At 38.2% G+C, this 24,811-nt stretch overlaps 2 protein-coding genes across 3 annotated transcripts; one reads left to right on the top strand and one right to left on the bottom strand.

The window, feature by feature from the left end:
• Window positions 1-11,517, bottom strand: tti1 (TELO2 interacting protein 1). The gene is made up of 8 exons (XM_077217969.1): window positions 11,171-11,517; window positions 7,763-10,089; window positions 7,007-7,165; window positions 5,366-5,514; window positions 5,055-5,195; window positions 4,171-4,375; window positions 1,494-1,581; window positions 1-353 (listed from the first exon to the last, which is right to left on the bottom strand). Exons 2-8 carry the CDS (start codon window positions 10,053-10,055, stop codon window positions 137-139), a joined length of 3,252 nt encoding a protein of 1,083 aa, XP_077074084.1. The 5' UTR covers window positions 10,056-10,089; window positions 11,171-11,517; the 3' UTR covers window positions 1-136.
• Window positions 11,448-23,768, top strand: rprd1b (regulation of nuclear pre-mRNA domain containing 1B). Of its 2 annotated transcripts, none has more exons than XM_077218017.1 (8): window positions 11,448-11,581; window positions 12,629-12,805; window positions 14,897-15,026; window positions 15,112-15,251; window positions 16,249-16,367; window positions 17,935-18,061; window positions 21,675-21,850; window positions 23,026-23,768. In XM_077218017.1, the coding sequence occupies exons 1-8, from the start codon at window positions 11,479-11,481 to the stop codon at window positions 23,173-23,175; spliced, it is 1,122 nt and encodes a 373-aa protein (XP_077074132.1). In that variant the 5' UTR covers window positions 11,448-11,478; the 3' UTR covers window positions 23,176-23,768. The 2 variants fall into 2 exon arrangements, with proteins under 2 accessions (XP_077074132.1, XP_077074133.1); XM_077218018.1 differs by having other exon boundaries at window positions 11,492-11,724.
• Window positions 23,769-24,811: the final 1,043 nt, after the last annotated feature.

Here is a 24,811-nt window from a genome sequence, read left to right as displayed (position 1 = left end):
TTTTTTTTTTCTCAATCAGTTTGTTTTATTGTATATATGGCAATCTGTCAACTTTTCAGCCTTGTCCAAAACTTCGTCCATTCACACGTGTAGTCAATGAAGATCAGAATACTAGAATGATTCTGTGGATCGGCATCTAAACCTCAGGAGCCTCATCTGTCCTGTACAGGGAATCAAACTCCCGCAGTAATCTGAGGACGTTGTCGGTGAATTGGTCTCTGGGCTTGTCAGATCCACTCAGTGTCACAGGGAGAAGCTGTGGATGAGGCGGCTCGTACGTTACAGGACAGAACAGCTCGTTCAGAGTGAACCAGCACATATCAGCGTCCAGATCCATCAGCGCCCGGAAAACACTGCGGACAAAAACACAAGACAACTATCAGGGTCCTTCATACTGTTAAAGCAGGGTATGGGAGTGTAACGGCACATAGTGAACTGGAACATGAACAAGTCAGGTTTCAGCTTAAAGAGATAGTTCACCTGAAAATGACAATTCTGTCATCATTTACTTACCCTGTATGAGTTTCATGCTTCTGTTGAACACAAAGGAAGTTATTTTGAAGAATGTTGGTAACTAAACAGTTTTTGGTCTCCATTGACTTCCATTGAAATGTTGGACACTGTGTTCTTACCAACATTCTTCAAATGATCTTATTCATATACAGGTCTAGAAACTCATACTTCTAGAGAGAAGGGTAACCTGTCAATACTGACATCTAAAGGGGTTAAAAATAAATTAATAATAATAATAATAAATATATATATATATATGAGGTATATTATATGATGTATATATGATTAATAAAATTAAAGAAAATTACAAGTGAATAAAAAACATATACAGTATTATATACACATATATATATTTATACATATATATATATATATATTCTTTTTAAATTCACTTGTAAGTTTTAACAATTTCTTTCATATTTATTTATAAAAAATATGAATTATTTTTGTTAAATGAAGTGAAAAAAATATATAATAATATATTTGTTTGAAAATGTGTGTATAACATTTTATATAATTACCATTATATTAAATTATAATTGCTAATATTTTATATATACCAACTTATCTGTCAGGCGCAATTAATAAATGTAGCCATATTTGCCATAAATATTTTATCATATTTATATATATAATATTTTTTTATATTTTCCCCCCGAAGCTGATCATTTCAAAATAGTCAAATTAATGAATTGGTCTGACAGATATATTGATTTAATCTCAATATGACCATATATTACTCAATAGTTTGATTTATTCCTATGTGATAAATCACTACAGCAGAAATGAATGTAAGATTAATATTTAAATTATTTTGATTTTAGTCTGTGCAAGTTACTGGAACGTAAAAAAAATGTAATCAAAATGAGGCACGTAAAAAAAAAAAAAAAAGATTAAACTCACATTAATTAAGGAAGAAGACCTTTTAAAAATGAAAAAAAAAAAGTTGAATTCCAGTTTAGCGATGGGTTGGGCTTTACCTGAGACACGCCTCCTGCAGTTTGATTGGCTGTCGGCAGCTCAGGTACAAAAGACAAGCCTCACACACGCGATCCAGATCCTCCTCCACTAAAAACACACATTCAGAATAAAGATTATCTTATAAAAACTGAATGAAAATGTAACTCTGAACAGTGAAATAGCAAACAATTTGTTAGAGTTCAAATCTATTTGAGACCAAGTACACTATAGATTGGTTCTAATTCTCAATAAAGCTTCATGTATGTCTCCGGTGACTCAAAACTCACAGCAGAAATGCAGAGAACGCCTGCGTCATAATGGCCACAGATGTTCTAATATATTGTAATAGTCTCCATGGCAGCATTATCCTAATTAATTAATTAAGCAGCGTGATGTAGAGCCTCATTACTCTAGAAAAATGGAGGTGAATGCAGAGGGACGGAGAGACCAGAGGAATGAAGGATGGAGGGAGAATAATAAAGAGGGAATATATATGTGTGTGTGTGTATGTGTGTGTGTGTGTGTGTGTGTGTGAGAGAGAGAGAGAGAGAGAGAGAGAGAGAGAGAGAGAGAGACATCACTATAGCCAGCTGGGAAATAAACAGCGTGACCTCTCGTCTTTCTGTCTGTCTCTCAGGTGTCTCACATAACCATGGTAACTCTATCAGTATTCAGTATTCCCTCCACACACGCACACACACACAATCACACAAATATTTTTCTCTCCACATGGCAGCTCAATCAAACCACAAATCACTCCAGCATTTCACAAACCATTGGGTTTGCTTTGCATCACGGTTCTGTTCCGCTAAATCCCTCATTCGGATGCACGAATTAAACTTGAGACTGATATTGATAAGCGATATGTTATCAGCCAATAGTCGATATTTGTTTTCCAAAGAGCACTTTTGCATGCATCAAGGCATATGCCGCAGCAAAATGCATGCAACAGTGAAGTTTTTCCATTTCACCCCTGCATTACATCAGAAAACCCACAGAGATGAAAAACCACTGATAGGAAAGAGCTAAAAATCCCCCTCTGAGCTTCTCCTGAGGAATGAACAGAGCGACGCATGACGGTGTGTGTCAGACCAAAGCTGTGATGTGACTTCATCGCTTACACTGAGAGTGACTTTGACATGTTCACTGCAGCTGTGATGAAACACTGACGCAAGTCTGCCATCTAGTGGTTACAAGTGCTGTTGGAAATCTGTCATACTATTGAGTGCATGATTCATCAGCATGTTTTTTAAATGTGTTTTCATAGTCATTCGTTAAGATGCATTTTTTCTTTCTTTAAAAATATTTTTTTTCTTTTCTGCTGATGCAACTACAGAGACACTAAATGTGATGATACACAGGGTAAGTTTTTGAGCAATGTTGCTGGGCAATCTTGCAGAGCGATTGTTGCTTGGGCACGTTCCCATTGAAAATGGGCAATACATTTCTATCTGTATACTTTAGATAGGTCGTTCGCTGTGTCTCATCTGGTTGCCCGTTGACGGCAACATTGCCCAAAAAGTTGCCCTGTGTATCATCACCTTAAGGGGACATGTTAATAGAAAAAAAATTATATAAATATTACAAAAGAAATTGCTCACAAAACTTTTGCATTCCCCTCAATCTTTAAAAATAAAAGGTTTTCAGTATCTATTGACGGCACCTTCAACATCAGTGGAACATGTCCATTCCACGAAAGGTTCATAATAGTGGGAAAGAAAAGGTTCTTTTTAGAACTGTTCACTGAAAGGTTCTTTGGGGAATCCAAATTGTTTCTTCTGTTCCATTGCTGCAAAAAACCCTTTAGGGAACCTTTATTTTTAAGAATGCTGGGAAACTTTGAGTTTGCTCACACATTTTGAGTTCTCTCTGAAAAGCGTTGAAATAGAGTTTTTCCTCCCATTTTTGTTTTTTATCGTTCTCATCGCTGGTTTTGCAAGATAACGCAAAGTTTCCTGGGGAATGCTTACTTTTGCAAGCGAGCACAAAACTTTGAAATATTTTTTTCCTCCCATCTTAAGGGTTTCTGTGTGTAACCAAGGTAATGCAGGCAATGAAAAATAATATTAAAATAAAACATCAAGCCCACTTTAAATGCTAAAATGAGGTCATATAATAAATTTTTCTAGCTGAATATTCCATTTCATTCAGCACATTATTGAAAGAAGATGCATTTTTAATATATAAATTAATTACATGATAGGTTTTAAATGTTTTTTAGGACTGAGTTGTATTTTATGATATAATAATATACAGTACCGTATTCATACATTTATATGATTTGTTATGATGCTGACGCTGCACATCCATTAAAATAATTATTATTGTACACAGCCATATACTTGTACATTACATTTTAATTTGACGTAATATATTTTAATGTGGGACAAACAATGAGACATTTAGCTGAATTTTTAGCGTTGGAGGTAAATTAATGTCTTTGATTAGACATTTAAATGAATGTCTTTGATTAGACATTTAAATGAATGTCTTTGTTTAAATGAACGTCTTAATTTCCTATTATCACTGTAAAGCTGCTTTGATATTGTTAAAAGCGCTATATAAATGAAGGTGACTTGACTTTAGCACATAACAATAACTGTCACAGGCCCCCTGCTGAATATAATTAAACATTTTCATTGATGTTCTGCATTAATATCAGCAAAGTTTCTAGCAGGCGTTTGTGTAATGACTCACTCAGGTCCAGTTTGACACACAGAGGTCCGAGACCCTGCAGCACGGCGAGCTGGAGTTTGTAAGCCAGTGTGTGTGTGTATACGGGCCCGGAGCGAGCGCTGATCTCCGACTGCTTCATCAGAGAGGACGTGAGACGGGGAAGAACATCTTTAGACACGCGTTTCCTCAGGAAATCTCCACACGACTGCCCAAGAACACACAGCACCTGAGAGAGAGAGTCATGGAGGAACTGAGGATATATCTATAATAGTATTTCCAGTTAATATACACTACTAATCAAAAGTTTGGAGTCTGTACGGTTTTTATGCTTTTCAAAGAAGCCCCTTAGGTTGCATATATTCAATCATATTGTGAAATATTATTACAGTTTAAAATAGCTGTTTTCTATGTGAATATATTGTAAAATGTAATTTATTCCTGTGAATTTTCAGCATCATTACTCCAGTCTTCAGTGTCACATGATCCTTCAGAAATCATTCTGATATTCTGATTTGCTGCTCAAGAAACTTTTATTATTATCAATGTTGAAAAATATTGAGCTGCTTAATATTTTGAAAACCATGATACATTTTTTATGATTCTTTGATGAACGGAAAGTTCAAAAGAATAGATAGACTAGTGAACGCAACAATATCCAACTGCAGTTTTTCCACACCTTTACTTTCAGATCTAGTCACTAATGAATACTTCAGAGGAATTTGTAATTTTGTTTTGACCTGTGCATTTGCAGATCATAAAACTGCATTGTGTTTATCCTATAGAAATATACATGACTTTTAATGTTTCATTCATTTCCATGGCCTTTTAAAACACCATTTTTAAAATGCATGGTCATAGTTTCCTAAATGTTTTGTAGCTGTGTGTATCGAAGGGCATCGTCTCACCTTGAATGCTCGTGGTACAGCGAGAGGGTCATCGTCGGTGAGGCGGTGGAGGAGAGCAGGCCAGCAACGGTGCACCATGGGAAGAAGCTCATCCTCTCGCTCACATAAAACACACACACACAGCTCCAGGATGTCCAACACCTGTAAAGGCACATGCACATTTTACTAGTCTTGTGCTCATCTCAAGGGAAACAGGCCTGCAGCGATACAAATACTTTAACATTTTGAAAAATTTGCACTAAAGTTTCTTTGTTCCAAAAAGGAAGTGTTTTTAAAACAGGATAATACGTGAACAGAAGAGATTTTACAACCTTGAGTCGGGTTCTCAGGTTGGAGTCGGAGAGCATATGAATGCATCGCTCCATCACATCTTTTGCAATCTGGATATGAAGAGGAAGCTCCTTTTTCTCAGCAGGACCTTCCATGTCCTCATCAGAAACAGACGCTGGTGGAGGAACGTCTGGACAGGAGATGAAAAGAAAATTAGAAAATCGAATTGGTCATTTTACGTCGCCTTAGGAAAGTTCAATGTGCATTAGACTAGTCTGGCCCCTGTGAACATATCATCAAGCAAACACAAATAGCAGCTGAAGCCATAATAACAGATCATTCAGGGAATTTTGACTCTGTGTGGTGTTGGTATAATGATCAGAAACTTGAGCCCAGAGTTGAAAGTCTCAGCATGAGGAGGATTGAAGATGAGCCAAAAACAGAGTGATCATAATTCTGCTCTATTACATCTGTACCCTTGTGTAAAGCACTAACCGTAGCTTGTTCCAGGGGAAGTGACTACCTCTGTTTCAGGTCTGCAGTTATGAAGAAACATTCAGAAGAACGAGCGCAACAGTTCTAATTGCTTATTTTTATACTGTAAGGTCTTACTGGATCAATACCGTCATCTGCTGTGCAAGGATTAAATTACAAGCAGGAACTATAACAGAATGTTTCAAGGTGGTAACCATCATCTTCTGGGTGGTTGCTAGGGTGTTGCTATGTGGTTGGTAGGATGTCCAGAATGTTTTTTTTTTTTAGGTAGGGGTAGTTGCTATATATATCGCAATAGAAAAATGCAACATGTATCGTGGATAGTGAAAATCTTTATTGTGTATAGTTCACCCAAAATGAAAATTACTGTGTGAGAAAAAACAACTATATGTAATGTTGAATATAATAATGCAATGGGGGAATATTTGTGCGTTCTGATAATGCCAAATTTCTTATGTTACCAGTAAAAAGTGGCCTATATTATTTTAAATATATCTAGTCAGTGACAGACTGCAAGCATATCCGTCTAAAATAATTCTGTTTCTTCAGCTTCAGAATCATGAATTTTTTTTTATATTCTGGTGTCACTATTGTCCTGTTCATTGGGTTACCAGCACCAAGACAATTTATTTCCACACCCAACGTAATATCAAATTTAGCATTTTAATCAACAGTACAGTTTTTGTGAACCTTTTACCATATGTCTTTTAAGGCATTACTTAACTTACTGGTCCAAGTAAACAGCTCACTCACAAGTTTCTATGATATTTTGGTCTCTAGATATCAGAGGTCTGCAATATTCTGCCAAATTGAAGAATTTTCTCCATTTTAGTTCAAGAGTGTGAATTTTAATTGAATTGGCCACACCCCACTAGAAGTTGAAGTAGAATTCAAATTTAAATGACAGGAAGAGAAATTTACTGAACTGCATTTCAAAGCAAGTCAACACAGATAACGCATCCTGGGAAATAAAGGTCCGAAAAAGTCTCATTAAATGTTGGGAAGTATACAAGTATAAGTTTCTCAATTCAGGTTCAAATGGACCACAACCCTGCTAGATTTGGCTGAAGACCAGTTTTATCATCCAGGTAAGTATGATTCCTTAGAAAGGTAACAGCTTTTACATCGAAGTTTAATTCTTAAAGTTAGGGGTGCAGAACAAACATAAATAAATCAAAATTACAAACCTAGTTCATTAGGATCTTCCTCCTCTACTCCAATGCCTTCAGCAAGCTCCTTCTGCTTCTTATAGTCCAGGAGAAACTGCCTCAAGTTCACACACTCTTTATTCTGGGTGTCTTTGCTTGATGGCTTTTGGTGTCCCATAGTAGCAGGGAACCATCTCACTGTGGTAAAACACATTTGGCTTTTTCAAACTCCAGAGAGTACATTTTGCAACAAATATATAATATTAGAATTGTTCCAACCCTCTAATGCTCTTCGGTCATTTTTGACCAAAACATTTTTTTTGTTTTAGAATTTTTTACTTCATTGCAATGGTAAGAAAATTAGTAAAGGCTTTGGCACTTGCTAAATAGTCTTTTTTTGTTGTTGCATTTTTCATAAAACGCGTAAAATTCTGTTACTTTTCTTAAGTTCAATTTTTGAAAAACTTTTTTCACTTCAGCAATAACCTGCCAAGTGTCGTTTTTGAAAAGAGATCAAACTTAAGTCTGTGCTCCATAGCATTCGACATTTATGACAGTTTAAGTTGGAAATTTAAATTTCAGGTCTATGCTCAAAAAAATTAATAAATGGATTATAAATACAGCATACATATAATTTAGTATAAAATCCCCTAAAAATACAAAATATTAAATAAAAAACATTATCAAACTAAAATATTGTACATTCATTTCATTGCAAAAAATTAATTCGGTCATTTTTGACCGACATGCGAAGAGCACCAGAGGGTTAAGTAAGTAAATTTAAGTTAGACTCACCAAGTGCCTTCATGAGTAAGTGCAGCACACTACAGAACTGTGGCGTTCTCTGGTCGTAGCTGAGATCAAGTGCCATTAACACGTCCTGCACCACATCGGCCACTAGAGGCAGCAGACTGGCATCCGAGTGAGTGAACATGACCGCAAGAACTCTCGGAGCATGAGGGTGAATGCTGGGTCTGGCGAGGTTTAGAGAAACGTCATTGAGGAGGTAGTCTGAATTCTTGATGATAAGCTCCCTGGGAGAACTGTAATCGCAAGCCTTGCAGAGGTCACACATTGCGTTGAAAGCCGCTTGGCTGACGAGAAGCGACTCATCTCCGGCCTTCTCCAGCACAGGGTATAGGGATGTCATGAGAAGCAGACGGAAATCATTGCCTAAAGCCAGGGCGAAGCCTCCGATACCCTCCAACTGGATACAGATTTGCCAGATGTTGCTGTTGAGTTGGTGAAGCGTTGGGGTTTTGGATGCTGGAAGCAGTTGGAGACAGTTTCGTTCTGGATAATTGGGCACTAAGGAGGTTGTAGTCTCAAGTTTCCCTTCCAAGGCCTCTGAGACTGTAGGGAGATGCCAGTTGCTCAAACTGATGTACTCCTCAATGATAGACATGATTGAAGATTTCAAGCCTTCTTGATTTGTTCTAGACTGGTTAATTCCTGATCTATCAATCCTAGAGTTGTCCGTCTCTACGCCAATGCCTGCAGCACCAACTAGTACCTCGTTGAGGACCAAAGCAGCTTGCTTTCTGTAAACCAAGGACTCCTTGTACAATTCCATGAAGCAGTCAACAAGAAGGTAGAGGTTTCCGTAGTATCCCAACATGCGGCAGATCTTCCCAAGCGCTGAGAATATCCTTTCGTCTGTGAAGTAGAGGAAATATTTCCTCTGGGATGGGACTTGGTGCACATCAGGGCCCAGGTCTGTTGAAGACTTAAGAGTTCTCTCCTCAATGATTTTCACATCCGTAACGTCAAGCTCCATCACCTGCATCAATGCTTTGGAGATACGCTCAAGATGGACTGATGACCTTAGTATTGCATCAACTTTAGGTCCCAGAATCTTGAGGTACCCAAGGAACACGTTAAGGACAAAGAGCTTGCGTTGGTCATCCGATGTTCTCATGAGTCGAGGTAAGGATGACGCCAAGCTGTGAAGGTTTTCAGATAGAACGTTTGTAAAGTCCTGTCCGCCATTGGTTTGACCTTTTTGTGCCACTTCATTCAATGCAGCATTGCACCTTTTCTTAACCTCAGGCTCCTCATCGTTGATGGCACCTACCAATGCTTCCAGTAGAGGACCAACACATTCACCCACAGACTGGCTACACTGAGAAAGGAGAAGATGGGATAGATTGACCAACTCAAGCCTGATTCTCCAGTGCGGATGGGAAGAAGTGCAAGAAATGATCTTTTGTAAGACTATGGCAAGGCGCTGGGAAGTGGCTTTGCGCCAAGATGGAGTCCTCTTTACAACCAGCTCCTCAACCCTCCCCAGATCCCCAGCTGCCCTGTCATTGTCTGTCTTCTGAAGCTGCTCATCGGCCATTACCAGTCCTACCGCTTTGTACCAAACCCTCATGGCCTTCATCGTGACTGCATGGCCTTGTCTTATGTCTCCGCTTATTACCTCACTCAGCGCTCGAGAAATGCCAGGCAAAAATGTGGCGAGGGCACGTCCAAGAAGATACCTCTGCTTTTGTCCTGGCTCGATGTGTTCCTCCTTGCAGTTGCATTGTAGAAATAAAGAAAGGAGACATTTAAGGGAAGCCAATTGAACTCCCCTTGCCTTTTCATGCTCTGCAAGTGCCAGAAGTAGCGACACGGCTGCTCCAAGTCCGGGCAACATGCTTGGCTCGTAGAGTTTAAAAACAATGTCACCGTAGGCTGAGTGCAAGAGGGTGTCCAGGCATCTGAGGACGGCCAGCTTTAGTTCCTCGGAAGAAATGGCGGGCTTTCCCGGGTCTTTTGGTGAACAAAGACAAAGGCACAACTCAGAGAAAAGTTCCCGAAGAGTATCCCAACTCTGTACGCATGTGTTCTCCAGCACATACGTCATGGTTTCCATGACCGCCTGGATAAATCCTTCCCGCTTGGAACCAGGGGTTTTGAGGACAAATCTGAGGGGAAACAGTACATAGTCCTGGAGCTGTTGGAGAGCTCCATCACTAATACCCCGGAGATGACCACTAAGAGCTTCTACGTTTGCGGATGTTGGTTCTTTGGTCAGGAGGACACATGATGGGCGGAGATATGCAAATGCAATCTTTGGGTCTTCGATCTGATGTTCAGCCATTCTCCATGTATGGAATATGAATGGAATTTGAGATCTGCAAAGGAAGATTATAAAAGTCATCATGAGAGAATTTATGACAAAGAGAAAAGTTATTTCAATATTACCCCTGCTACAGACTGCGATTACAAATCACACTGTACAACATTAATCTAATAAAATTGGGTATGATTTGTATGTAGACTGTACGCTGATGACACCTATTGAATCGTAGGTTAGTATAGAAGAATAAAACGTCATTAGCATGCGCTACTGGTAAACAAATAGAGCAAGATGCACCACACTTTGGATATTGTGGTTTTATGTGCGATGAAAAAAAGAAGAGGAAGCGAAAGAGGAGAATATGGACGCGGTCATTTTTAGGGAAAAGAGGCCAACTTGGCATGCCAATGTTGCAAATGGAACTTGAAGTAAGTCGTTTTAAGTTTTAGCACCAATAAAAACGTAATTTCATGTTGGATTTTTATTGGCTAGTCAGTAGACGTAGGTCATACAGCTGCAAACACACTATCATGATTATGCTAAATTTCTGACACTGTCAGAAAATTATAGCAAGCTATCTTTGTACCTCGATGTAGAACCATCGTTTAGGAGCCACAACCACAGAAATCACCATGATTGGTCATCTTTCGTCTGGGACAGCCCAAAATCATACAATGTGTACCGGGCATTGCAATTATTCAGTGGGGACTTAACAGTTTGCTTTTCTGAACTATGACTTTCAGAAAACATTCAAAATAATAGTTAGCAATATTAATGGATTTAACTAATCTTATGGCAATTAAACAAAGTATTAATTAGCATCAGTTAGTATTCATTGACTGATTTCTTGAGATACATTTTGGTTATATAGGCTAGCAAATGCAAACAAACAGGCAAAAAAAGAGAGAGAGAGAAAAAAAGTTTGACAATTAGGCTACCAATTTCCCTGTATCATATTTGTTTGTGTGCATGATTAATAAAATGATGCATAATCAGCATATTTAAAACTTAAAGCTGTTAAGTGCAATGCAAATACAACTTGTCTAATGGTCAAGTTTAATTATAATAAGTAAAGAAAAAAAGTATTTTGAACATTTATTTACAGCCCCTCCCCTGAAAATCCCCATAATGCTTACTCTGAGTGGTTCAGTCCAGCGAAGTCATGTCAGCAGCAGCAGCACATATGCAGTTTCAAGCCTACAACATGACATTCAAGTCCTGTTTAATTTTTATTAAAGATAAAATTACCATATCAGTCCATATAGAGAAATACAATCCTGTATACCAGCTACCAAACAAAGGCTGGGATTCATAAACCCCTTTTGTTAGAAACAAAAACAGACATTACTTGCGAATTATTGCTATTTCTATTCAGAGCGACACAAGTAGTGAAGTGAAGATTACAGTGCTGTACAAGACACATCCAGCGTGATGTCGCGTCTCAATGACGTCACGCGCGCGACGCTCGTTTGTTTATCATCCCAACTTGCAACAAAATCCCATCGTGTTCAAACATTCTCCAAAAGTTTCGAGGAATATATACAGAGGTTTGTACCTTATTACCTCGATTTATTAATATTTCGACTTAAACTACCCTTCTAATCCGCGGTAGTTGGTATTTGAGGGGTTTCCGCGTGTGTTGTGCCATATTGAAGTTAAATCCAGATTAGCCAACTAAAACTGCTGACAGGTGAGAATGTATTAACCTTTATTTTTAGTTGTTGGCTTATTTTGTTTCTGTAATCTGCTTAATTTGCTTTTTCTGTATTGATCTTGTTTATTGCATGTCTCAGAAATGATGCATTACAACTAATCAATAACTCGGACTATGCATGGAGTTCAAACTCTCTAATATCGTATTTATTAAGCACAAACATATATGCAACCAGACTACATCGTTATATATACACGATGTTTTACTATATGAGGTTATTTTTAAAAGTACAAATACTCCATGTGGGTTCTCTAATACAAGTAACTTAGGTCATAAATCCTGCATCCATAATAATTATTTAAAATTAAGCTAAATGCTTTTCAAACGTAGTTTAAGATGCTGTATTGTATGTCACACCACAATATTTCATGTCAAATACACGCATAATGTGTATGTATGAGATTAGTTGACTAATAGAATTTAATATTATTATTGCATTTTTATTTAATATCAAGCTTCTAGATTAAAATGTATGTAACCGTATGAGAGAATGTGTATATTTTAGCACCATTTTACATTTTTTTCCCCAGAAGTCCATTTTAATTGGCCCTGCAGTAAAAGTAAATAAAAATACAAATGTTCCTTGTCTAAGCAATAATATAATGTAATGTAAGAAAATATAATATAATGAAAGAATTAGACAAAAGTTTTATTTTAAAAGTAGTTTCAGATGCAGAATAACAAACATTTATCAGTGTCCTATATGACATATCAAGTCGACTACCCATATTCTTTATATACAGTATTTTATTATAATGAATATTAGGGTCCACCTTTTCCCACGAGCCACATGTTTTGGCGTCAACATTTAAGTAAGTAAAATGCAACTCTGTGGCATGAGAAGCTTCAGGCCTGTTTCTAACCGGATGTGTCTTCCTAGGGTTGTTTGGAGAGAGAGCGATCAGCATGTCGTCGTTCTCCGAGTCCGCGCTGGAGAAGAAGCTGTCTGAACTGAGTAACTCTCAGCAGAGCGTTCAGACTCTGTCTCTGTGGATCATTCATCACCGCAAACATTCATCGCTTATCGTGCGCGTGTGGCACAGAGAGCTGAAGAAAGGTACGAGACCGTTGCACTGCTGTCAGCTGCAGTTTCAGGTTCACAGTGCTAGTTAAAGGGAACACACAGGAATATAAGGTTGTGTTCACACTTGACATGTGTGGTGCGATTGCGCTGTTAGTGCGATTCTTTAGAGTAAGTGTGAACGCTGCCACCTGAACCCTGGTGCCACCAAACAAGCGGACGCTGAAAAGATGTGTCTCCGGGTATGACAAAAAAAAATTGTCCTGATCCGCTTAGCGTTCACATTGACATTTTTCACACCGAACCTAAAAACACAGGACCTAAAGATACCGAACCTAAAGGCTTAGGGATACTGTATGTTCACAACCTGATTGATTGCCTTTTATTACATATATTTTGTGACGGAACTAACTAAACATCCAAAACAATACTGTGTTCTGGGATAAATGCGTTCATTGTATGTACGTAGCTAGCCTGGGTTTCCCCATACTGCCTTTGCGCAGCGCGATTATATTCACACCGCTAGGCAGTCTGGATGCCATGGACCAGATTTTCGCCTCAGCGAGGGAACCAATCACAGAACGGGGAGGGACCAGCAAGACAATGACGACATCTATGCGACACACCGAAGCAGTTTGTTTATACCTATGGATCAAACATGGCAGCAGACGCGAAGTTACCTTTCGATACAGCCTTAGATATTGTTCTAAGTAGTTTAGAACGCAAATAAATCTCTAACCCATCGTCGTCTTCCTCGTCTAATTTCTGTCGCTCTACATACGTCATCTGGTATAATTGAAACTATTGGCTGTGAGCTACGTACAGGCGCATTTGATAGTCATTCGTAGCACCCAATAAACGGCTCGGGGCATTCGTAAACCACGCCTCAAATACTAGAATATGAACATGTGGTTCCCAGACCACGTCTCAATTTCAATGAGACGTGGTCTGACGTCAGCCAGGCTAGTACGTAGCTACATATGATGGTATTTTGGCCAGCTGAGAACTCGTGAAGAGCTTATAAAATGTGTAAAGGAGTCAAAACAGCGGCACACACAAACACAGATCTGCTGTGAGGAGACGCGGTTCTGATGCCTGTACCGATCAAGACTATGACGAGAAAAAACTGGCATGCTTGATCAAGCATTCTGTCCTTTGTAGGGTCGCATCTTCCCGTTTTTGGTTCATTTACATGTCTTTGGTCTGTTGTGTTCATATATCATTCGAAATCGCACCAGAGTTGGTCTGGAAGCGGGCCGAGACCCATCTTGCTTGTTTGGTGCACACCAGGGTTCAGATGTCAGCGTTCACACTTATTCAAATGAACCGCACTAACAGAGCAATCGCACCAGAGTTTGTTTTAATCGAGTCAAACATGCCAAGTGTGAACTGAACACCGCCTCAGTCTATTTCTAAACAAAGTATGGTGCGGTTTGAAAGAAATATGAGAGCAACACGGACCAAAGACATGTAAACGAACCAAAAACAGGAAGTGATGTCACAAGATGCGACCCTAAAAAGGACAGAATGCTCAAGCATGCCTGTTTTTTCTCATCATAGTGGCAATGTTGCCCATCACAGTTCGGTACAGTCATCAGAACCATCAAAAATCTTCATTTGTGTGTGTGACGGAGGGATTCCTGACGCTGTTTTGACTCCTTTACACAATTTATAAGCTCTTCACAGGTTCTCAGCTGGTCAAAATACCATCACATGTAGCTACGCACATACAGCGAGCGCATTTATCCCAGAACACAGCATCGTTTTGGGTGTTCGGTACGGTTCGTCGCGAAATATACATTAAAAAAAGCCGACCAGTCAGGGTGTGAACGTATCACTATGCCTTTAGGTTCGGTGTTAAAATGCTAATGTGAACGCTAAGCTGACCAGGACTACATTTTTATTAATTTTAATTTTTTATGGTCTGGCCAAAGAAACCAAGCGAACCGAACCACAAGTGTGAACACAACCCAAACTTTAACTTTCTGAGTTTAGTCTGCACAAGTCATCTTGTTTGTGAAGACAAAGTTAGGCTTCAAAAATGACTGAAATGCTCAAACATTTAAACTGAGCCTTTGTTTTAAATTTAATGATGATTAAATCGAATAAAATGTGTTTGTTGTTTAGCTAAAAGAAACAGGAAATTGACGTTCCTGTATCTGGCTAATGACGTGATTCAGAACAGTAAGAAAAAGGGTCCTGAGTTCACCAAAGACTTCGAAGGCGTCTTGGTGGACGCCTGCTCACACGTGGCCAGGTAAACTCCCCTTCACACGTGCTTCATGTGTTCATAGGCAGGATTTTGTCCTTTCTCATGTGTGTTGTGTGTGTTTCTCTGGCAGAGATGGAGATGACGGTGGAAAGAAGCACATGGAGAGGTTGTTGAATATCTGGCAGGAGCGTAGCCTGTACCGTCCCGACTTCATCCAGCAGCTCAAACTGGCTATTGAGGACTCAGACAGTCCCAAACACAAGCCCAAAGGTCAGAATAACACCAGCATACTGCAAAACGCACAGTATATACTGTGTACTGACAAATATTTGACTGGTAGAGTGTGTTTAGTGTGTCATGCTACCCATACTACACACATTCATTTAGCAATATGTGCATTGTGGTCATTCAAATATGCTAATGTCCTTTTTCTCCCAGATTTGTTTATTGGTTTTTAAGCACAAAAAAGTGATAACAGTAACAAAGCATAGAAAAATCCAATATCCAAAATGCATTTAATCATGGTTATCTGTGTAAAGATGTCTGTCTTAACGTCTGGGAGTCTAGTCAAATAATGAGTCAAAAAGAAATCGAATACTTCCCTATTGTATAATAGTATGCAGAAACAGTACGCCAACATATGTCTGAATTCATATGCTGCGTCCTAAACCGCATACTAAATACTAAATACTAAATACCGTCCTAATACTATTGAAAGTTAGAATCAGAGAACCAAATCATATTATAGTGTGTTGAAATGGGTTTTCCACAGATAACAGGATGGGTATTTTGCACTTTTTTTGTGCGTAAAACCAATTAAGTAAATTTTTAATAACATTAAATTTGCATTCTGTGCACAATATACATACTGCAGAAATTAGTAGTATGCATCACTAAACAGACTAAAGTTTTTAATTCTCATGATCTTGAAGATGTTTTCCTCTTAAAGTTTTTGCTAAAATAATTGAAATTAGCTTTGAATTTCATTAAAATCTAGAATTGAAAAGCATGATGTAGTGCTCATCACATGTTCCTCCTGTAATGGTTCTTTAAAAGCATCCCAGGATGCACCTGGTGCAGTCGTTTGACGAGCAGAGCGGCAATCTAGACAAAAAAGAAGCAGCTCAAATATGAGAGAGATTTTATTTGTGTCACTACATCATTCCCAGACTTCCATGTGTTTCATAACTGCAATATTATTCTAACACTCAGTCTGAATAAAAGATGCGCATGTGTGAAGTAACAGTTGCATGCTCTTTTGTGGCAGATGATAGAAAAAACTTGAAGAGAAGCTACCAGAAGGTGCAGGAGGAAGAGGAGGAGGAAGATGATGATTACAGAGTTCAGTACTCTCCTCATGAGACGGACGCAGCCGCCCCACAGCTGGTATGATTTACACCGACTCAAAGAAACATGATTCTAATGAATTAACACCCGCAAACACACCAAATGCTGGTAAACTCAACTGTGGCGGCAACACTCTCAAATCACCAGCCAATTTAGTGTGTTACTTATTATATTTACTCACTTTGCTGGGGAAGTTTGTGTAAGCAAATCTGCACAGATTTAGTAAATACTCAACTCGAGTCATCATGATGTATTAAATACAGAGTATTGCACAGAATCTGCTAATATCTGACTTATTCGAACAAGACCGTCACTACACAACAAATAACGGCACGCTTGTTCATTTGCATTGAAGCAATAGCGAAGATTAAAAAGCATTTGGTTAACAGAAAAGACATTGTTATTTTCCAACATCCTACATTGTACATTTTTTTAAATGTTTTTTGTACTGTATTGATCTGTGGAGACAGGATTTGGTTTAAATAAGAAATGAATGTATGAAATCCACAATTTATATATATAGATATATATATAGATTAGGGCTGTCACCTTTGTGAAAAAATCCTGTTCGATTTTTTAGACATATGTGTTCATTGAATCGATTGTAAAATCGATTTTTCCATGTCTAACGACGTTTCCATTTTCAACACCAAATATTGGCAAATCCACGGACAACTAACAGGCATTAGGGCGAACGTAAAGAGGGCGCTTGAGACGCGCACAAGTCAGCAATATTTCTGATGATTTATTGGCGTGAAGTTTTTTGCACAATGACAAACAGGAGTGCAGCATTCAAGGATTGAAATTAACACCCGCCAAATTCGGATAAAATGAACCTTGGCGGGTAACGCTGTCATATCACGAGCCAATTTGGCAGGTTTCTATGTTTACTCACTTTGCTGGGGAAGTTCGTGTAAGCCAAATCTGCGTGGATTTAGCGCAAATACGCAACTCGTGAGTCCTCGTGATATATTAAATACAGCGTATTGCGCAGAATCTGCGCATTTCTGGCTTGCTTGAACACACACGTCACTGAGCAACAAATAACGGCGCCCTTGTTCACTTGCACTGAAGTAATAGCGAATATTAAAAAGCATTTGGTTAACAGAAAAGACATTGTTATTTTCCAACATCCTACATGTTCTGTGTACTGTATTGATCTGTCTATCTAAAAAACATTTTTGGTTAAAAAAAAGGCAGTTAAAATCGATTCTCTATTTTCGTTTTCGAAACTTGTGTTGGTTGGTCCGATCGATTGTGCAATCGATTTTCGAACCTAAAGTGACAGCCCTAATATAGATATGCTGTGATGTAATTAATCTGGTTTATTTCTTCTTTCTTTTTTTCTTTTCTCTTTTTTGGCTAGTAGAAGTTCTGAATGGCCAGTAACTTAAAAATTTAGTAGCCAAATTGGCCAGTGAGTGAAAAAGTTAATTTCAAACCCTGATTATAACCCTTGATTCTTTGATCAATTATGGTATTTGTTTCCACTACTATTATTGCGATGATGCCATTTTGAATATGGCTCATCTGGTCAGATTTTAGAGATGCATCTCTCCAGATTAGTGAAGAATGATTGATTGTGATGAATGTCCTGATCCCACAGACGGAGGATCTGGTGAAAGCGCTGCAGGATCTAGAGAACGCGGCGTCTGGTGACGCGGCCGTGAGACAGAAGATCGCTTCACTTCCACAGGAAGTGCAGGACGTTTCCCTTCTAGAGAAGATCACAGGTGAGTCCTCACGTTTTCCATGTAAACATGCATTAAAAGTAGAGGTGTAACGATACACGTATTCGTATTGAACCGTTCGGTACGAGGCTTTCGGTTCGGTGCGCATTACAAACTGAACATTTTGTTCCTACACAGCGCTGAGAGATGCAGTAAAGAAAGCATTTGAATTCTCCACTAAGTAATAACATCTCTGCGAGATCTAGTGAGAAGCGTTACAATTTCTCCGTTATTAACGGATCAAACAGCGCTGATGTGGAAACCAGGAGAAACATTGTGCCTTGAATGAACTAGTTACAGATCAGCAACATTCACCATGGGTTACTGTAGTAACACTCACTGTAACCATGGAAGTTTGGCAGGAATAGTAAAATGCTTTCAAGTAAGTCACACATCTTTTTCCAGCACTTCAAAACTCAAATATTATCATATTTAATATGATATTTTTAATGTGATGACCAAAACATTGTTTGTTCATCCTTCAAGGATTACCCCCATTTATAAAACTAAACGTTTTTAAGATGTAGGGAAACTCACACTTATCTAAAAATAATATTTATTTTAATAAATAATAATAGTTCAATTCTCTGGCATTACTCTATTTTTGCTTTATCGAAAACGTACGGAAACGTGACACTAGGGCTGTAGTACTCGACTGGTATTCGGTCTCGGACTTGTCTTGGTCTCGGCCACTGGTCTTGCCAAATATGGTTTTTGCTCTCGACCGAGTCCAGGTGTCTTTATTATGTTCCCAGTAAGCACACATAAAAGCCGTTTCTTTGCGTGCCGTTTATTTGCTCTGGTGTGAGCCGGCGCCAGAACCAGCCAGTCGTCGAGATAATTCAGCACACGCACTCCCCAGAGTCTCAGGGAAGAAAGCGCCGCGTCCATGCACTTTGTAAATGTACGGGTGCTAGAGACAGACCGAACGGCAGAACTGTGTATTGATAAGCCTGGCCCTCGAAGGCGTATCTCAAGAATGGCCTGTGATGGGGGGCTATCTGGATGTGAAGATCCACAGTGAAACACTGCTATTATGAGGTATCACCATATGTCATCATTCTGTTTTCTTTAGATTAGAAGATTATATGATGTCAAGGGAAATGTCTATACTTGAAAATCCTGGGTGTTGTGACACTGTTTTTGATTTTAGATCAACAAATAATAACCCAAAATGATTGTCTTGATAATGTCATGCATAAGACTTTTTTTTCCTGTCCTGGACTCGGTTTTGACTCGAACCTTTTTGGACTCGGTCTTGACTTGGACTCGACTAGTCCTGGTCTTGGACTCGACAAAGGTGGTCTTGACTGCAGCCCTACGTGACACCACTGTGTCGTTTCGAACTGAACCGTGAATTTTGTAACCGTTACACCCCTAATTAAAATAGTTCACCCAAAAATGAAAATTCTGTCAGTAATTACTCTCCCTCTTGTCGTTCCAAACCCGGAAGACTTCGTTTATCATAGGAACACAAATGAAGATATTTTTTAGTTTCTGTCCCTCCATGTGACTACAGTGGTATATCCGTAATATTATGAAGCGACGAGAATACTTTTTGTGCACAAAAAAACCAAACAAAAATAATGACTTTATTCAACAATTTCTTCTCTTCTAGGTTCTACGTCAAAATGGCGCTTCATTAGCTTGAATGAAGTCTATATGCTTCATATAGAGAGCTATAATAATATAGATCACCCTTTCTCTTTCCATTTGCTCTGTTTTTTTAAACACTGAACTTCATACTCATCGACTCCACTTTGTTCATTCTTGAATTGAACTTTTGCCTGCTTGGTGATTAGTTTAATGGTAGCACTTTATTTTACAGTGCCATGTACATGTACTTATTATAGTTATTATAATAATGATGAAACAGATGAAACTGTTGATCCATTACTTAAGTGTCTTGATGCAAAAAGGCCTGGATGGCTCTTAACTTTTAAGTTTTAATGAAAGTGTGACAGAAGGGATGTTTTTTGGTGGCAACACAATATATCAAGCCTACAATCACTAACCTAGGGGTTAAAATCGACTCCGAGCTCAAGTTTGACAGACAGATAAGGTCAGTGGTTAAAACAAGTTTTTTTCAATTAAGGCAACTGTCCAAAATAAAGCCATTTCTTTCTAGGCAGCACTTTGAGACAGTAATCCACGCTTTTGTCACCACTCGGTTAGATTACTGTAATGACTGTATGTGGGGGTCAGTGGGTCCTCTATGGTGCAAAACGCTGCTGCACGTCTTTTAACTGGAACACGTAAATACGAGCATATTTCCCACATCTTATCCTCACTACATTGGCTGCCTATACATCATAGGATCCATTTTAAGATTATTTTATTTGCTTTTAAATGCCTAAATGGTCGTGCCGCACCATATATCTCTGGGCTGCTAGATCCTTATAGACCTTCCCGATCTCTCGGGTCAGCCGATAAACTGCTCCTAAGTGTGCCCAAAACAAAGCGCAAGCTTAAAGGGGACGTGCTTTTGCTGTAACAGCTCCTAAACTATGGGACGATCTACCTCTGCACATTAGACGGGCATCTTCATTATCTGTTTTTAAGCCTCTTCTTAAAACCCACCTCTTTTCCTTGGCCTATGATAACTGAGATTGACAATTCTTGTTTTGGTTGTTTTGATTTTATTGTCTCTATATATGTTTATTGTTTTTATTTGTATTTTATGGGTTGTGTGAGCTTTGTATTTAGGGCTTTTTGTGTATTAATTTATTCTTTTACTGTACAGCACTTTCTGTCCACTTTGGATTGTTAAAGTGCTCTAGAAATAAATTTTGATTGATTGATTGATTACAATAATTGGGTTCTAACCCTGAACGTACCCTTAAACCTACACTAAGTACATGTACTGTAAAATAATGTGCAACCAGATTAAGTGTTTTGGTCTGGCGCTTTAAACTAAATGTGGCATGTCCGGTGTGAAACCTGTCAGTCGTCCTAGCCGTGACCCATCCTGTGTTTAATCGCCCTTTTTCAAGCATTCACTTTGTTCAAAGAAAGGGAACCGTGTAAAGAAATAACATTAAAGATCAAAGTAAGCATACAGATCATTGACAAATATCTTCTCTTGTAAGATGTGTGGTGTAATCGGTCACTGCAAAAAATGCTTTTCTTACTTAGTATTTTTGTCTTGTTTCCAGTCCAAATATCAAGATGCAATTACTAGATGAGTAAAATGACATAAGATATTATGTCCTGTTTTTCGGAGGAATTAATGAAAACGAAGTGAGTTGATGCTTAAAAAAGCTAAATTATCTGCCAATAGGGTTAGAAAAATAATATTAATTAATGATATTATTTTTCTTACCCCATTGGCAGATAATTTTGCTTGTTTTAAGCAAAAACTCACTTAATTTTTATTTATTTTCCCAGAAAAACAAGACTTAATATCTTATGTAATTTCACTCATCTAGTAAATGCATCTTGATTTTTTTTTTAGAATTGTTAGATATTTGGACTGGAAACAAGACAAAAATACGAAGTAAGAAAAGCAGTGTTTTTTGCAGTGTAACACCGGTGTTGTAACAGGTTTAATATTATGCGTTGGGTAAATTCGCTCACCTCTATGTGGTTTTGTGATGAAAGTCTCTGTGCTCTGCAGATAAACAGGCGGCAGATAAGCTGTCGAAGACGGTGGACGAGGCTTGTCTTCTGCTGGCCGAGTATAACGGACGGCTGGCCGCGGAGCTGGAGGACCGCAGACAGCTGGCCCGTATGCTCACAGAATACATCCAGAGCCAGAAGGAGGCGCTCAACGAGAGGGAGAAGAAGCTGGAGGTACCAGAGACACTCAGAAATCTTTCCAAACCTTTGATTTTCTTTCTCTCATGAGAAAACATCTGCTGAATATCAGAGCTGCTTCTTTCAATATAAAAGTGGAAAGTAGTATTTTTTTCTTCAAGCTCTAAAATAGTGTTATTAATGTAGTCCATATGACTATCATATGTATCCCAAGCTTTCTGAAGTCATCCGATATCTTTGTGTGACAAAAAGACCAACATTAAATCATTATTCACTGATAAATCTGCCCTGTTTTTATAATCGTGCTTGATCCTAAATTTCCGTTTAATTGCTCACACTAAACTGGTTTCAGAAGACATGTCATATGCACATCTTTTATAATACTTTTAATATGCTTATGGTACTTTTGAAAAGAAATTGATATTCTGTAATGTTTCCTTTTGTGTTTCATGGAAGAAAGTAAGTCAAACGTGTTTGGAAAGCCATTTTTGCGTTAATGCATTAATTCAGTTTCCTTTAAGTGTTTCTGAAGAACACTACTATTCAAAAGTATGGGGTTTGTAAGAGTTGTACAATTAAAAAAAGAGTCTTATACTCACCAAGGCTGCATTCATTTGATAAAAAATAGAGTAAAAACAGTATTATTGTGAAATTTTACAACGGATAGCAAAACATTTAATATTTGGCAACTGTTTTACGATATAAATATTACGATATTATATTCAACTTTTAAAAAAAGTGTAATGCGATCATTGAGATGCAAGAGTAGTTTGATTTCTAACATTATTCTCTCAACAGACATTTACATCGATAGTCGTTATAATTGATCGTTATAATTGATTTGCTTTTGGTGTACTGTGGAGTGAGTAAAACAGTTTTTAATGGCAGGCTAGCACATACTAGTGCATTGACAACTGGAAGGACTGGATGAAAATTTTTGAAAACTGTCTCCACTGATGAATAACACCCAGGCTAACTTGGAAATGAGGTCCGATGTCCAAAATCCTGAACCACCCCTTTACATTGATAACTTCATAACTACAGTTAGATCCGTTCTCACTCCTTATTCCTGTAAATCCCTTTTAATCCATTATTTTTTTTAATTCCTTTCAATTAAAAAAGATCAATTACAGCCTTGGTTTATATGTAGTTTGAACAGCAGTGTACTTTGTCTGATCCATTGATTGACTGATTATCACGTGTTCTTGCAGGAATACAAGCAGAAGCTGGCTCGTGTCACACAAGTGCGGAAGGAGCTCAAGTCGCACATCCAGAGTCTTCCGGATCTGTCTCTCCTCCCGAACGTCACGGGCGGCCTCGCACCGCTGCCGTCTGCCGGAGATCTGTTTTCCACTGACTGAAGCCTCTATCAGACTCAAAGTCCTCTAAGACACTGGCTTCCTCCTGACCACAGAAACACCAGAGAGCAGAGCGACTGATCCAGATCCCTCGCCCACTTTTGTATTTCAGTAGTTCTCATGCCAGCCAACAAGGTTACGAACCTCACAGAGATCAAACCCACCAGTCGATCCGCCATTAAACCGGACTCAGAGTGTGGAGATTTTGTTTTGGTGTGACTTTGCTGTGGAAAGCAACCATCTTTTGCTTTTGTCTTATACCTGTAGGTTTTTAGTTTTAATGCTCCAAGTACAAATTTTGCTTCATTTTGGTTTTGGAAGAGACTAAACATGAGGATTCGATTTTAAAGCCCTCACTTCTATAGACTGAGTTCATGATATCAAGAGAAATTAATTAGGAAACTCATTCTCAACATCAAACTGATATATTTTGGTTACAAACTTGATCTGTTCTTCTTCAAATTATTATTTTGCTGATAAATACAACAGATGTGCTGATATTTGTGGAAAAAATACAGTGTGATCCCATTTTCTTCTATAGTCACTGTATGTTTACAGTGTCTCTCATTAAATATGACCAAACACATTCAACAAAATGCATTTTGATATGAGTGAATTCTTGATTATCAGAGGGATGTGTACATGATGCTGTGAAGCGTCTATAGAATATAAACTGGCCGAACATATGTGTGTTTAGAATCTAGACAATACATCAAGCAGATATAATAATGAAGTTAAGCTATTTCTAGAGGTCTTGTTCGTTTTTCTTAAACATATTTATATGTACATACACACACACACGTGTGTGTATTGTGTATTGTAGAACACATGTGTATTGTAGAACCCCTGGCAGATAGTATGAATCACCACACTTCGAGGATGTTCATTCAGCTTTTTTTACTTTATAGCAAACAAACAAATCATAGATATTCAATTCAATTCAATTCAAATTTATTTGTATAGCGCTTTTCACAATACACATTGTCTCAAAGCAGCTTTACAGAAATTGCATTTCGGAAATGTACATAGAAAAATACAGTTAGTTAATCAAGTATTAATTTGACACATAGATATGACACAAAAAGTTTTTGTTCAATAGCTTAACATCTTGGCTTCATGAAACATACCCACAAAAAATTAACTGACAACTTTTTATCAATGGCATGTCTTTTTCCAGATCAAGTGGGGGGGGGAACATTATGGAATCACTTTATGTTGAGAAAAAAATTATGGATCATCTTTTACTTTCCATTTCTAATACAAATTCCAGGGCGTGTCTAAAAAGGCTAGTTAGTTAAAATGGAGTGCTTACACACATTATTGTGCTGTCGGACTTGGCTAATTGAAAGAAAACATGGCCCCAGCGAGAGATTTGTCAGTTGAAACAATGGAAAGGATTATAAAACTCCTTCAACAAGGAATTTCAACACGGACTGTGGCCAAAGAAGTTGGTTTCTCCCAGTCAGCTGTGTCTAAAATTTGGTACAAGTATAAACTAAATGGGAAGTTTATAAAAGGAAAGCATACAGGCTGACGTCAAAGCGTCAGGATAGAAAACTCAAAGCAATATGTCTTGAAAAATGCACAACAAAACAATTGAAAAACAAACAGGAGTCTGCAAAGAAATCAGCTGAATGAA

The sequence above is a fragment of the Siphateles boraxobius genome, unplaced genomic scaffold, assembly GCF_051911475.1.
Source record: "Siphateles boraxobius isolate OS27281-9 unplaced genomic scaffold, OSU_SipBor_1 77, whole genome shotgun sequence".
NCBI lineage: Eukaryota > Metazoa > Chordata > Actinopteri > Cypriniformes > Leuciscidae > Siphateles > Siphateles boraxobius.
Note: the sequence above shows the minus strand (reverse complement) of the source record. Positions and strands in the feature narration are given on the sequence as shown.

What these genes read in the sequence shown, in the direction of transcription:
- rprd1b (XM_077218017.1), top strand. Translation starts at nt 11,479, where the DNA reads ATGACGTCACGCGCGCGACGCTCGTTTGTTTATCATCCCAACTTGCAA. An exon ending in ACGCAGCCGCCCCACAGCTG is followed by an intron (nt 16,368 to 17,934) that starts GTATGATTTACA and finishes CTGATCCCACAG; the next exon opens with ACGGAGGATCTGGTGAAAGC. An exon ending in CCTTCTAGAGAAGATCACAG is followed by an intron (nt 18,062 to 21,674) that starts GTGAGTCCTCAC and finishes TGTGCTCTGCAG; the next exon opens with ATAAACAGGCGGCAGATAAG.
- tti1 (XM_077217969.1), bottom strand. Translation starts at nt 10,055, where the DNA reads ATGGCTGAACATCAGATCGAAGACCCAAAGATTGCATTTGCATATCTC. An exon ending in ACCTGAGAACCCGACTCAAG is followed by an intron (nt 5,196 to 5,365) that starts GTTGTAAAATCT and finishes GTGCCTTTACAG; the next exon opens with GTGTTGGACATCCTGGAGCT. An exon ending in CTGCAGGAGGCGTGTCTCAG is followed by an intron (nt 354 to 1,493) that starts GTAAAGCCCAAC and finishes TTTTGTCCGCAG; the next exon opens with TGTTTTCCGGGCGCTGATGG.